Source organism: Vitis riparia, chromosome 2 (assembly GCF_004353265.1).
Source record: "Vitis riparia cultivar Riparia Gloire de Montpellier isolate 1030 chromosome 2, EGFV_Vit.rip_1.0, whole genome shotgun sequence".
Classification (NCBI taxonomy): Eukaryota; Viridiplantae; Streptophyta; class Magnoliopsida; order Vitales; family Vitaceae; genus Vitis; species Vitis riparia.
The window spans coordinates 5,511,441-5,526,124 of record NC_048432.1 but is presented as its reverse complement, the minus strand read 5'-3'; the positions used below and the strand labels follow the sequence as shown (position 1 = coordinate 5,526,124).

Genomic DNA, 14,684 nt, shown 5'->3' with positions numbered 1-14,684 from the left:
AACTCATACAATCATTCAGCTAAGTTGAACAAAAAAAATTCAAAACCTAATCTGAAATCACAAAATTGTCTTTCCCTCTCATAACCTCACTTTTTTCTTCATAACCAAACATAACATTATCAAAACCCAATCCAAAAAAAAAAAAAAAAAAAACAATTCAAACCAACAATATGCAAAGAATTCAATGTCAACTCTTTTAAAAGTCAATGAATTCCCTAATCAATCAACACACTCACATCCAAAACAAATAATTCAATAAAAAAAATAACATTAATCTACACTGTTATGACCTTGAATCAAGAAAATTCCACAACCCAAATCGTCAAATCCAACAACGTCTTCAAATTAGGGTTTTCAAAGAGATAAAACAAAGAGATGAGATATATGAATACAGTGGAGGGAGAAAAGCCCTACATTAGTTTCCTTGGAATTCTAGGGCTTCGAGTTAGGGATTTTTACAACAACAATGGGGAGAAATGATCGATGAGGAAGAAGGGCTGAAGTTTAGGGTTTTAAAATGATAATGACCCTTTTATCCTCACTTAAAAAGAAAATGACTATTTTGCCCTTGGTCATGCTAAGATGATATGCATTTCCATTAAAAAAAATAATGTCGTTTCTAAAAAATGCACATTGTATGCAATTATAAAGGATATGTGGTACATTACTTGATTTTGAACTTAAAGGGGTAATATGTAAAATACGTTATAGGTTGGGGGTAAAATGTAATAAACCCTTTATTTTTTAATAAGACTTAACTTGAATTTGATTTCATATTATTATAAATTTAATTTATAAAATAAAAAAATAATGTTTTTTTAAAAAAAAATACAAATTCTTTCATTGAAACAAACTTTTTATTTTTTGTTTTAAAAAACTATTTTTTAAAACATCTTACTAAATATTCTTGTTTTTTAAAAATTCTAAAAAAAACTATTTTTTTCTCCATTTAAAATTAATTTTTTAAAAACAAGTTTTAAAAATCACCGACAAACTAGGTCAAAACTTAAAAGTTATTGGTGCACATTGGACATCTTGTTTATAATACTTCACATTTTTTAAAAAAATTATTATTAAATAAGGTTTATATATATATATATAAAAGATGGAATGCGAACTGTTTTGTTGTGAGTGTCTTTTACCTATATTTCCATTAAAGATTTACTTGGTTGTCATTCCTTTTGCAGTGCCCTCTTTTTTTGCCCATATCAATTGCAGACTTTTTTTCCTTTCAAAATATATATTAAATAACTAATCACTGTTATAAATCAACCAAGGTGAATACCCCAATTTCATATATACTGGAATATTTCTTGTTATAACTCAATCAAGGGTGAATACCCCAATTTCATATATACTGGAATATTCTTGTTAAAATCAACTAAGATGAATACCCTAATTTCATCTATACTGGAATCTCCTGATTAAAAAAATGAGTAGAAAAATAATAACGGAAACATACCTGAATCCATTGAAAGAGAAACCTTATAGGAAGAAAACCCTTTGAGATGGTCTTCCAATTCTGGCCACTAGATTCTGTGTCAATTTCTCTCTGAGAGGATTTTCGGAAATTGGAATGCGTAGTGGTAGAATGGGGACCATAACCCTATTTATAAACTGCTAGGGCAGTTTTAATTTTATCACAATTATATTTCTGCCCCTCATAGAAATAATAATTATCTAATGGTATCTACACAATAATCTCATGACAATTATACCCTTAAGCCAATTAATCAATTATTAATTAGATCACTATATTTAGGCTTAATTAAATGATAGCACACACATTTTAATTATTTACATGTGTGGCCCAAATTATAGATTAATTACAAAAATTAATCTAACAATCACTACATTTGAATAATTTCATCAAACTAATCACTACATTGGTTAACAACCTTTTGACTTAAAAAGGAAGGTTAGGTTAAATTGTAGACCATATGAAGTCAAAGCCAAAACTTAATGGATGAATGCTTTTTTCCACTACAACATAAAAGACAAGCTTGGTCCTCCCCTAAGCCCACATAATCATTTTGTTTCCCTTGACATTTTATGAACCAAAATACACTTTTTTTTTTCCTTTTTTTTTTTTTTTTTTTTTTTTTTTTTCTTTTAGGACTCAAATGATATCTCTTCACATTTTAAAGCTCTCTCACAACTTCTTCGATCTTCTTTAAATTAGTTTTTTTTTTTTTTTAATTTAAAGGACCTTATTATCCTAAATAAATTTGAACAAGTATATATATATATATATAATTCAAGTTTTTTCTATTTATTAGTTAAAAATAGTACCTAAAATGATCAAAAATAATATTTATATCATTAAAATGTTATACCTAAATTATCAAAGATATTAAGTACATGAAATACTAATTATTTTTGAATAACTGAAATTTATATTTTTAAAATTTTGATTTTGATTTTATGGTTTTATTTTATTTTATATAAGTGTATGAAAACACATTTTTTCTTAATTTAGACGGTTAAATTTATGATAAAAATTCAAAATTTTAAAATATTAAATTGAAAAAAATAGTTAAAAACAAAAATTAATTAGAAAAATAAATGGTATACACATATTAGAAGTTTGCTTTAGATTTAAAAAAAAAATGTCTCAAGAATTACATCATATTCCTAAATATTTTCATGTAATCTCGTCAATTTTGAATTATTAATTCTCTGTATTTTATTTTATTTTTTTAAATATTAATTATTGAGAGTGCACCACATTTACTAAATTTTGATTTAATGAGGTTTTATTATTTAATGTGAAAGATTTTTCTTTAAATATTAAAATGAATGTTATTAAACATGGTTTTCCTATATATATATATATATATATATATTTATTTATTTTCATTTGTACTCATAATAAAAAAATGATGAAATATAAAGAATCAAAATGTTAATTTGTTCTATTTTATTTTTTAAATCAACAAAGTAAAAAATTAAATGTACAGATTTATTTATTAAATAAACTTTAAAATAAGAAAGAAAAAACAACAAATTCTTTTAAATAAAATTTAAAATAAAAAATGTTTAGTATTTTCTTAAAACTTAATCCTTTAATTTATTAAGAAAAATTTCTTACTAAAGAAAATAGACTCTGTTTAATAATTGTTTTAAAAAACAATTCTAAAAAATAGTTTTTAAAAATAATATTTGAAAAACATTGTTAAAAGTTTTATAAAATAAAAGTTTATTAGAAACTTTCATATCTAGTGTTTTATTTTTAATTATTTCATATGTTTATATAATTATTTTTAGGAGCAATCCTAAAATAAAAAAATAAAAAATAATTAAAAAATATTATTTAAAAACACTTTATGATAATCAAATATGTCATATTTTTTTATTATGAATATAGAAAAACTGTTCTTAAAAATAATTGTCAAACACAACTATAATTTTTTTAATCCTTATGTAATTTATATAAAATAATATTTATTGGTATACTAAAATTTATGTTTTTATTTGTTAATTAAATTGTAAATAGTAAAAAAAAAAAAAAAAAGCATATCTTTAATACTTCAATGCATGGGAATGGATCACAACCCACCTTGCTCTGCTTTCTATCTCATTCACCCAAATCAGAGAGGGAGAGTTCACCTACGGACTAAATAAAATTAGGAATATCTCTCATAAATAAAAAATAAATTATATAGAACTTAAATGCTTAAATTAATAAAATTAGGAATATTGAAATATTTGAAATATGAAAGCAAAATATAAGATGGGGGTGGTGTAAAAGCGAGTCCATTAAAGCCGGTGGAGGCTCCTACAGAGTGATCTAAATTTTTTTTCAGAGAAAGTAAAACTGGACGCCATCGCTTTTCAAAAAAATTTGGGGAACAGCGTCACGGATGTAAAACAATCCCGACGCGAACCCACCAACCAAGGCCCGACGCGTGGCCTCCCCTTTCTTCCTTTCTTAGGTGGCGTCTTTCCATTGGGGGCGTCACAGACGCTCCGCGAATTCGCAGTCGTTCCATCTCCGCTACCGCCGGTATAGGTTGCCGTCATTGCAAAAGATGATCTCTCACTAAAAACACACCTTGTTTTTCTCTCAAGGATTTAGCGCGCTTGACTCCCTGTGTTTTTTCTGGAGTGTGTTTGGGTTGGAAGAAATTTTGGCTTTAACTTTGCGCAGAATTTCCCACACCGTGACTTTTTATCTATATTTTTATTTGGAGAGAGGTGTTTGAAATTGAATTGGTTTTGGTGTGTAGTATGAGAAGGTGAGAGAGTGATTGTTGAATTTGTGGAGATCAGGAGATGGTGGCATCGAAGGTGGTGTACGAGGGATGGATGGTGCGGTGCGGACGGAGGAAGATCGGCAGATCCTACATCCATATGCGGTATTTCGTGTTGGAGTCGCGTCTGCTTGCTTACTATAAGAGAAAGCCTCAGCATAATGTGGTACTGTCTCAAAATTTTTTCACTTCTTTTTAGTAGAAGCAAAGTGGAGAGCAGCATATTCGGTTTGGGAAAAGGTGGAATTGGAATTAGAATTGAAAATTGTGGTTGTAACCGTAGAGAATCTTTTTTATCTTTTTAGGCATCTATGTCAAAATTATTTGTGCTGATGCCGGGCTAGGATTTGATTTTGTGTGTTTTTTCCTTTTGATTAGGTTCCGATCAAGACGCTTCTAATTGATGGGAATTGTAGGGTGGAAGACAGAGGGTTGAAGACTCACCATGGATATGTGAGATGCTATCATTTCTTTTGTTGTTGTTTCCCCCACCCCCTTTTTTTTATATGTTCATTCGATGGCAAATTGAACTAAATAACACTATTTCTTGGTGCATTCTTCCAATTCGCTTCCAGATTCTGTTGCTCTTTTGAAAAAGGGCCTGGGCAGTATATTTTTCAATGTAATCACTGAGATTTCAGAAAATTATAGTGGTGGACTATACTTCTGAAAATCACAACTTGGTTCTCAATTTTTTTTGATCTAGAATGTTTCAATTCTTTTCTCACATTTTAGGAACAGAACCAAAAGCATGGTCCTGGGGGTTGGACTAGGAACTAGTGAGTTCTCTCTGATTAGGAGCATGTCCTGGTTTTATTTTTCTGGGATAGGATGCATGCTTGAGTCTCATGGACTTTGGAATGATTGAAGTTGTATTAGCTGTTTGGTTGATTTGACCTGATTGGATACTTGTGATCCTGGTGGAGGTCTTGTTTGCTTTGGGAACTTTTGGTCCTTAAAATTGTTGGTATGAATCAGTTTTCTATTTGTTTTGATGGATGTATGAAGTGTTTGAAGCACTTGTGTGCTTGCATTTTCCCTTGGTTATAGTGGTTTATTTTCTATGTGCAAGCCATTTGTTTTAGTATTTGCATTCTGGTGAAGCAACCAAAGCCATCCAAGTACACATTTTAGACATGAGAAGAAGATAGTTCCATTGTTATATCATGGTTAGTTTGTTGATGCTTCCCATAATCTTCAAGAGTATTTATTTCCAAGAATGGAGAAGCATATTTGAGAATCAGTCTCCTAGAATTTTTTTGGAGATCTAGAAATTCCACCATGAGGCTTTGAATGGAGAATACCTATTTGTATGGATGGTTCTATAGGATCTAAAATTTGAACTAGCTTTAGACTCATGTTCACAGTGCGGATAACACTTTCACAAAGTACAATTCCTATATCTGGAGGGAAAAGTGCTTAGGCATGGCTAATCACTCTAGAATGAAAATAATAATCATGGATTAGATGAGAGGGACAATTTGAAGTACAATCAATAGGGTAGATTAAGGGTTGTGTTTCTCGTTGATTAGCTCACATTGAAATTGGATAAATAGTAAGAAAAAGTTAGGAGTAAGTGACTGGACTGTTTGAGAGGTTGGATTGTGTGCTATCAATTATATCTATATCGATGTGCAGTGTCTTCTGGAGTTAAAAGAATATCCAAACTGCAAGAGAGTAAGACTCTAATGTCCAACTCTCTGCCTCAAGCTGGTGCAAAAAAGTTGTGCAAGGCCATCTTGTCCAAAATATCATGGAACTTCTTAAATTGCACCTTGTTGGTGAATATCAGCCAGCTTCTCTCCCCTTTTTACAATAGAGAATGCAAATAAGATCCTTATTTATCATCTTCTTAATGAATTGTTGGCTCACTTGTGCTATCACACTGTACTGGAGTATGTTATGTTCATAGTTCCTTTGTCATTGTAATACATTTCTGTGGGTTCCTTGCAAGTGACTCTAAACTCTATTTTTGTGACATTTAACCATAAAAGCTTGCAAATCCCATGCGCCATTAGTTCAGATCCATCCTTTGCACAGGATGACATTTAGCCATAGAAGCTTGCAAATCTCATATGCCGTTAGTTCAGATCCATCCTTTGCACAGGATATATCAATGATGATATTATCTTCAATTCCTCCAAGTCCCTGGATTATTGCAAAGAGAAGTACAATATACTGAAGTTCGCATATCAGCATAAGACTCTTCTCTCAAATGGCCTTGTTACTGAAGGGAAAATCTTTTCTTGGAGTAGACTTTAGGTGTTGAAGGATACCAAAGACCAAGTTCTAATTAAGGGGATCTAGGAGCCTGGATGAATTGTAATATCAGCATGAATATCCAACAAATTTAGTTTAGTATTTTTCTGTCTTCCTGTTCATCATCATTATCTGCTCCCTACCTTTGATTAGGTTCAATTGGTGTTTCAACAGGTATACATCAGACAGATGTTTTGACTTACAATATCAAACATGCACTTCGTTTGAGGAATCCCTTTTTAGGTCCTGACTAGTAATGAACTCAATGTGAAGCAAGTGCTTTCAGGTGCTTCCCTCTGGGATCATCAGAAAAGGAGGTATGTTTACGGTCCAAGAAGTCCGTTATTTTGATGAATCTCTGATTCAGATTACCATGAAGTTCAACCAAATGGAAGCTAGTAGATCCCCTGAACTTTTAAAACCCATCTCTCTACCCACTGTAGAAAAGGGTCCATTGCTTTGTGAATTGGGAATGTTCATCCTCTTGGAAACCCAATGACAGTGGTGTGACATGCCTCCTCTCTGTTACTGAAAGCCAAGTGCCTCCATACCTCCTTGTTGACCACTTCCTCCTCCATTGTGAAAACCTCCTCTCCAGTTCTCTAAATTTTACTTAGCACAGAACTCTTCTTTAGTATTTTGCTTTCAATGTAACACTTTGATTTTCATTTTTGTTCTTCATATATATATATATATATATACACACACACACATATATATACATTGAATTTTTTTTTTCTTTTTTCATGACAGGCCTTATGATCAGGCCAAACAGTTGAGCCATTTGATCCATGGGCTGTTGATGAGCCTAAAGAGACTTTAGCTTGTCATGCTCTCCAGGATGGTTTATACTCATTGTAATGTCACTGAAATAGCCTAGGCTGTTGATCCACTTTGATCAGGCACTCTGATGCTAAATGAGAGAGAGAGGAGATTCTGTCTCTCGTTATATTTATATCAATGCCCAATACCTTTATAAAATTCATTTTTTCCCTCTCATTTACAAAATTATTATTTGTTTCTTTTTTCCATTCTATCTCACACTTTATTTATATCAGCGTTAAATACCTTTACAAAATTCATTTTTTTCTATCCTTATCTGTTCTTAAATATGATGCATCATAAAAATATTATGGTACAAGAAAGTATTCCCTTGCCTTGCTGAATTTATATGTTTTTGTTTCCTCATTTTACCTTATCTTATCTTTGTTTGGCAGATGGTTTATGTTTTGTCTATTTACAACAAGAAGGAGAAGTACCATCGTATCACGGTGTGTGGTTTTTCCATACCTTTTCTGTAAAAGTAGTAAAGATATTATCTCTGATGTCTTTCTTTGCTCTTTACAGATTTTTGGTTAGTGCAGTCAGATCAAGTGGTTTACGTTATTCACATGCTATTATTTCTCTCTTTTACTGCACATTTTTAATGAAGTATCCATATCATGTTTTTGTTCTAAGAAAAGTTGGTTATTTTAGTTGTGCTGAAATTTTTGGGATATATTTTTCTTTACACACATATTTATGTAATTTTTTCCCCTTTTTCCTTCTTCTCCTATCATGGTATGCATATCCTCTATCCAAGGCTAGCTTATTTTTTGATCTTTTGGGTAGCAATCTACCAACATTGATCTCCCAAAGTTTGAAGCTATCAACTCTCTTTGTCAAGTCTCAAAATATCTTCTTGTGTATCATTCTGCTGTTGTCAACATTGGTTTAAACTGTGAATCTCCCTCTGAAATATACATACAGAGAAGAATTCCAACAGTATTTTGTCATTTTTGTTGTTGTTTCCCACTGCTGTTGGCTGTTTTATTCAAGTTTTTGCCCTTTCTCACACTTGACAAGTTTTTATCCATTTTGCACATCTGAAATATATTTTTGTTTCTCCTCTAGAAACTAGGATGAAACAACTCAACAGTGAAGTACTTCACATAATTAAGCATGAAGTCCACATAGAAATATTTTTACTGCAATCAGCATGTCCAATTTTAAGTGGGGAATTGGCCTCTGCAATTTCTGAAGTGAGATTTGTTTGTCAGAATATCATGTGTCTTATTTTCTTGTTTCCTTTATCATCATGTTTTGTTCTTACGTCATTATGTTTGCATATTGAAAGCTGAAATTTAATGGACCTTTGATGAAGGAAAATTATTGAAGTCATGTTCTTTGTTCCAGATGGCAGCATTCAATATCCAGGAGGCATTACTCTGGAAAGAAAAAATTGAGTCTGTAATTGATCAGGTTCGTTTCCTTCAAACTTCATGATACTAGAATCCTTTCTCACTCATTCCCCTCCCTCTCCCCCCTCTCTATCCATCTCTCTCTCTCTCTCTCTCTCTCTCTCCCTCTCTCCCTCTCTTGTTTAATAAAAGACACAAACAAATGAGTGATATTGAGTTGTGTCACTGTAGTGGATGTCTTTCTCAAAATTGTTGCTTTCCATTTATTACTTGGGTCAAAACAAAATTGTTGCTTCCCATCCATTACTTTGGTCAAAACAAAATTGTTTTTGGTTACCTATATAGTGGCCATTAGATCCACAAATATATTGATCCAGAGCATAGTTACAGGTCTTGTTTGAATTTTATATACATCTGTAACATTCTGTAAATTAGACAGGCAACTGAATTCAGGACTGATTATGTATTGATGGTGTTCAGCATCAGGACTTACAAGTTGCTAATGGAAATAAATATATTTCATTTGAATACAAATCTGGGATGGATAATGGAAGGGCTGCTTCCTCATCAGACCATGAAAGTCAGTAAGTACCAAGTTTAACTTTATTTATTATCTGCTTGTGGTTATAAGTGTGTGGATGCTAGTGAAAAATGCTGTCATGTTCTGAACCATATCCACAGTATATTTTCATTTCTTTCCCTTATGCTGCGAAGTTTGGAATCTCTCCACAGGTAAACATTTTCCAATCCTGATAAATTTTTGTAACTTCAATATCACACGATAGTCTTGGCTATTTGTTGATTATATTGTAGGTGCTGTATGATTAATATGGAGCTATCTGTAAAGAATAACAAGTTCACTAGAGAAGCTAGCTTGACAAATGGACTCTAACTGGCCATTTAAAGATATTGAGTAAGCTGTTAGAACCAGAGAATCTAGCTCTGAAAAAATGGCGTCTTACCAAGATTAATACTCTTAGAAGTGGTAAGAAAAAAATTGTTCATGCTAAAGAAGCTGTTCCCTTCACAGGAATACCTTCTAGGCTATGCTTACATGTTGATATTTTCATTGGAAAGGTCATTGCAATAAGATGTGTCACATAGGAATTTCTGAGGATTTTTGCAATCTAAATAAATAGATTAGTTCATGTGTTCAATATGTTGAAGAAACAGTCTTCTAAACCGGGTCTTGTCAAGAACTCAAAAATGGGTTTCTAAAGCTTTGCTCAAACTAGGACACACTGTAGAGCTTGGAGGAATACTAGGATGCTTGATTCACTCAAGGCACATTTATGTACTTCTCTTATCCAATAAGGTAGAAATTGAATCCACTCAGTGAATGGTATGTGTGCCTTTCATTCACTGCCTAAGATCATTCTTATCTTCACATACTTTTCCCTAGAGCTATGTTGATCCTTAGGTTAGATTATTTCTTTTGTTTTTGTATTTTTAGGATTTCCCTAGTTTTTTTCTTTTCATATTTCTTAAGGTTTGTATATTTTTCTTGTTTTTCTTGGTTTTTAGCTTTTTAGTGAAAAAGATAAAAATTAGTAATGGTTGTATGCTTTATTGCTTCATTTTGGTTAAGAAGATTCTACAACTTTTCTCCCATTTTTCAAAATACTTTGAAATATTTGATTTCCTATTATGGAATTTTGCACAAATGATGAAGCAAAGTCACACTAAATCTTAATTTTTTTGATAGGAAATGACAAAGAGATATATTGAAAGAAAAAAGAAGTACAAGAGAAGGATGAGAAAGCCTCCCACCAAAGAAAACTAAACCGCAAGAATACAAAAACAAGAAAGTACACAGTAAAACAAGCTAGCACTCTAGATTAGACCAATCCTTGGGAATTACACACCGCTAACTAGTCAAGTTGTAACACATTAAGGGGAGTCCCCTTAAAAACCTTGGAATAGAAAGCCCAAAGAGAAGCAAGGAAAAAAAATAGAATCCCAAAGATACTCCACACTAAATCTTATCATTCTTACCTTTTGCCTTTTTTTTTTTTTTTTCAATTTGAAATAAAAGTTCCTTAACACTGAGTTAGAAGTACATCAGAAGGATGATAAATCTTCCCAAATATACAAACTTTGATAAAAAGATTTGATGGTATAAGATGTGTCGTCTTATATACCATACACAACTATAAGAAGTGAGGTTCTATTCTCCTTTTAAAACAATCCATCTACAAAGGAGGCTGAAGCTTTGCTCCATTATTTTTTGTTTAAAGCCTTTATTTATATGCCAAGTTCCAATTGACTCGAATACTAAGTGGAGTGAGTGCCCTTGAAATCTAAAGTTAATGAGGCCTAAAAAGAGGAATAGAAGTCAATTGAGTCCAATATTAACTCTATACTTCTCCACTTATCCTCTAAAATCTTGTATTTCTCTCTTGCCATGCTATCTAAATCAAATTGAGACCAACAATTTTCCAAAGAGTTTTGCCTTTACTTGTACTCCCTAATTGATGTTCTTTTGTTGTGAGTTGAATGGGGGGAAAATGATTTTTGGGTTTAACTGGAGAAAATTTTGATGATTTGGATGATTCAATCAAGGCAACTTAGAATCTCAATCAAGTTAATTGTGTTTAAATGATTCTTGGTCAAGTCTGTGTTTAAGATGGTATCAGATATTGGACTTGGTATGGAAATTTCTAAGGCGGATACGACTCAACCAAGTTGTATTGGACTCGGTTGATACTTTGAACCTTGGGTTGATTAGCTAGGACTAAAAGGAAGGATTTTATTGAAAATATCAATACTAGAAATATCCTTATTAATATTACTAGCATTGATGCTATTGAGTAGGAGGGGAATCCATCCCCTAAACTTTTAGTGCTAGGGGCCTTGAGAAAGGCGAAGCTAGAGGAATTGTTGTTAAGGGAAGAAGTGTATTGGAGGCAAAAAGGCAAGGTGAGGTGGGTAAAAGAAGGAAATGTAATTCAAAGTTTTTCCATAGGGTGGCTAATGGTAAGCGTAATAGGAAGTACATCAAGGTCTTGGAGAGTAAAGAAGGAACACTTTTGGATAACATAAATATTTTAGAGGAGATATTGCATTTTTTTTAAAAGCTATACACAAGTGTCCCTAGAGAGTCTTGGAGGTTAGAAGGTTTAGATTGGTCACTTATCTCAATAGAGAGTGTTACTTGGTTGGACTGCCCCTTTCTTGAAGAAGAGATTCTTAAAGCTATTTTTCAGTTAGATAAGGACAAGGCTTTTGGGCTTGATGGTTTCACCATTGTTGTGTTTCAAGAGTGTTGAGATGTGATTAAGGAGGATTTAGTAAGGGTGTTCTAGGAATTCCATAATAGTGAGGTAATAAACCGAAGTACTAATGCCACCTTCATTGCTCTAGTGCCAAACTAGGGGGTTAGACCCAAAAAATATTAGACTTTAGATGTATTAGCTAGCTTGATCACTTGTTTGTATAAGATCATAGCCAAAGTCTTATAAGAGCATATATGAGGTGTTCTTCATGAATCTATTCATGTTTCACAAGGAGCTTTGTTCAAGGGAGACGAATCTTGGATATAGTGCTGATTGCCAATGACATAGTGATGAGGAAAGATGCTCCAATGATGAGGGGGTAGTTTTCAAAGTTGGTTTTGAAAAGGCTTATGATCATGTGGATTAAGGTTTTCTAAACCATGTACTTGAAAGGAAGTGGTTTAGTTCTAGGTGGAGGACTTGGATAAGAGGTTCTTTGTTTATAAAAAAAATTGCAATCATAGTGAATGAAAATGCCAAAGGTTGAGTTAAAGCAACTAGAGGTCTAAGACAAGAAGATCCATTGTCCCTTTTCCTCTTCACCATTGTAGTTGATGTGTTAAGTAAGATTGTTGAGAGCAGAGGAGAGCTGGTTATTGGAAGGCTTCCTTGTGGGCAAGAGTAAGATTAACATGTTCCATTTACAATTTGCAGATGATGCCATTTTTTATCTAGAGCTTGTTCAGAAGATTTACAAAATCTTAAGTTAATTTTGTTTGTTTTTAGGCATATCTCTGAACTTAAGATCAATCTTGACAAGGGTACTCTCTCTAGCATCAACATGGGTCAGGATCAGATTGCTACGTTGGCCTTGTTGCTTGAATGCAAGGTCTTTGATTGACCTCTCCCCTATTTGGGTCTCCCATTAGGGGTAGGGAAAATGGGGTGTGGGGGAACCCAAAGGCATGCATTTTTTGGGATTTGATGATTGAGAAAATTTCATAAAGATTAGATCAATGGAAAAAAATCTTTTTATCATTAGGTGGAAGGATAACTCTTATCAAATCATGCTTGTCTCATATCCCTAACTATTTCCTCCCCCTTTTTAAGATATGTTCTTTAGTTGCATTAAAGATCGAAAAAATGTAAGGGGATTTTCTTTGGTCAAGGGCTAGGGAGCACCAGAGAGACCATCTCATTAGTTGAGACCAAGTGTGCTAGTTTAAGGTGGAAGGGGGTTTGGGAAGATTTCTCCAAGAAATTATGCTTTTTTTAAGGAAATGACTATGGAGGTTTCCTAGGGAGAGTTATGCTATTTGGTATTAGGCTATTTTGAGCCTCTATAGAACAAATTCTAATGGGTAGGATGCCGACATTATAGTTAGGTGGTCACATCGTTGTACCTAGAAGGTCATTGCACTTGTTTTTCAGGATTTTTCCAAACATACTCATTTTACAGCGGGTGATGGGGCAAGAATTTGTTTTTGGGAAGATTTGTGGTGGGGGGATCAACCTTTGTGCTCACAATTCCTAAGTCTAATAAGAATTGTTACAGTTAAAAACCTTTGTATCACATCAATTCTTGGCTTCACTTACCCTTGCTTTTCGAACTTTAATTTCCATTATAACCTTTTTGACTCAGAGATTGAAGATCTTGAAAAACTCATGTCCTCTTTCACTTGTTTGTATTTATCTCCATTCATCCCAGATGCAAGAGCCTGATCTTTATCTTCATGAGGATTATTTATAGTGAAGTTGTTCTTTTTAGTCTTGTCCAACCAATTTAATCTAATTCCATTCTATCCATCTAAATTTGTATGGAAATCTAAATTCCCATCTAAGCTCAAGACCTTTTCTTGGCTAATGGCACACATGAAAGTGCACACAAATGACATGCTACAATTGAGAAAATCCTACAAAGCCCTTAGTTCTAATGTTGTTTATTGTGTATGGAGAGTGGAGAAATGATGAATCATCTTTTCTTACTTTGTTCATTGACTTTGGGGCTATGGCATATAGACTTTTTAGATTAGCTAACTTGGACTAGGTTTCTCCTAGGAGTATTTGTGACATGATGATCATGTCATATAAAGGATTGGGAAGCTCCATTAGAGGCAAAGTTCTTTGGCAAACCGCTTGTCTCATGTTGATTTAGGTTGTTTTGTGGGAAAAAAATGGTAGGATTTTTAAAGGCAAGGTGAGGACTTCAAAGGCTCTTCGGGATATCATTCATTTCTTTTCCTTCTTTTAGGCCTCTTACAACATAGCATTTAAGGGCATTCCCCTTATTATGGTCCAACTCAACGAGTTTTCGGTGTGTAGTCAAAAGGTTTGGGTTAGCAAGGAGAGGTTGCTTGGAAGGAAATCATTCTAATATTGGAGTTATGAATTGTTTTTTGCGTATTCCCATTGGGTACTTTATTGTTGCATAGGTTTATTTAGTACTTTGGAGGCTTCAAACATGCTTTTTGATTAGTTTATTATTTTTTTTTGGGAGGATTCCTCATCCTTCTCTATATTTCTTTATCCCGAATTTAATACATTTATTGTTTCTCATAAAAAAAGGGGTAAAGATGAAACTCTCTTGTGAAGGACAGACCAAATCAAGTGCACATGAGAGAGAAGACATTAGTCTTTCTAAATCCTCTACTCCACATGAGTGAGATTATGATGAATGACAAGGTTCCAAGAAAAGGAAAGAAGGTTCCAAGAACAAATGAGATAAAGGAGTTTCAAATCATCAGAACTCTGAAAAAATTTGGAAATTGAGAATATAG

General features: G+C 32.9%; 1 protein-coding gene across 4 annotated transcripts in view; it reads left to right on the top strand.

Annotated features, from left to right (window-relative positions):
* The first annotated feature begins 3,793 nt into the window (after window positions 1-3,793).
* Window positions 3,794-14,684, top strand: part of LOC117929616 (protein ENHANCED DISEASE RESISTANCE 2-like) — a 51,372-nt gene continuing 40,481 nt past the window's right edge. The window contains exons 1-6 of one of the 4 annotated variants that reach the window (XM_034849976.1): window positions 3,794-4,006; window positions 4,273-4,419; window positions 4,632-4,706; window positions 7,730-7,783; window positions 8,688-8,753; window positions 9,173-9,276. In XM_034849976.1, the coding sequence (XP_034705867.1) occupies window positions 4,276-4,419; window positions 4,632-4,706; window positions 7,730-7,783; window positions 8,688-8,753; window positions 9,173-9,276 (443 nt within the window). In that variant the 5' untranslated portion in view covers window positions 3,794-4,006; window positions 4,273-4,275. Of the gene's footprint in view, window positions 4,420-4,631; window positions 4,707-6,810; window positions 6,830-7,729; window positions 7,784-8,687; window positions 8,754-9,172; window positions 9,277-14,684 lie in introns of those variants that run through there. The other 3 variants (XM_034849969.1, XM_034849960.1, XM_034849984.1) reach the window with 3 other exon arrangements.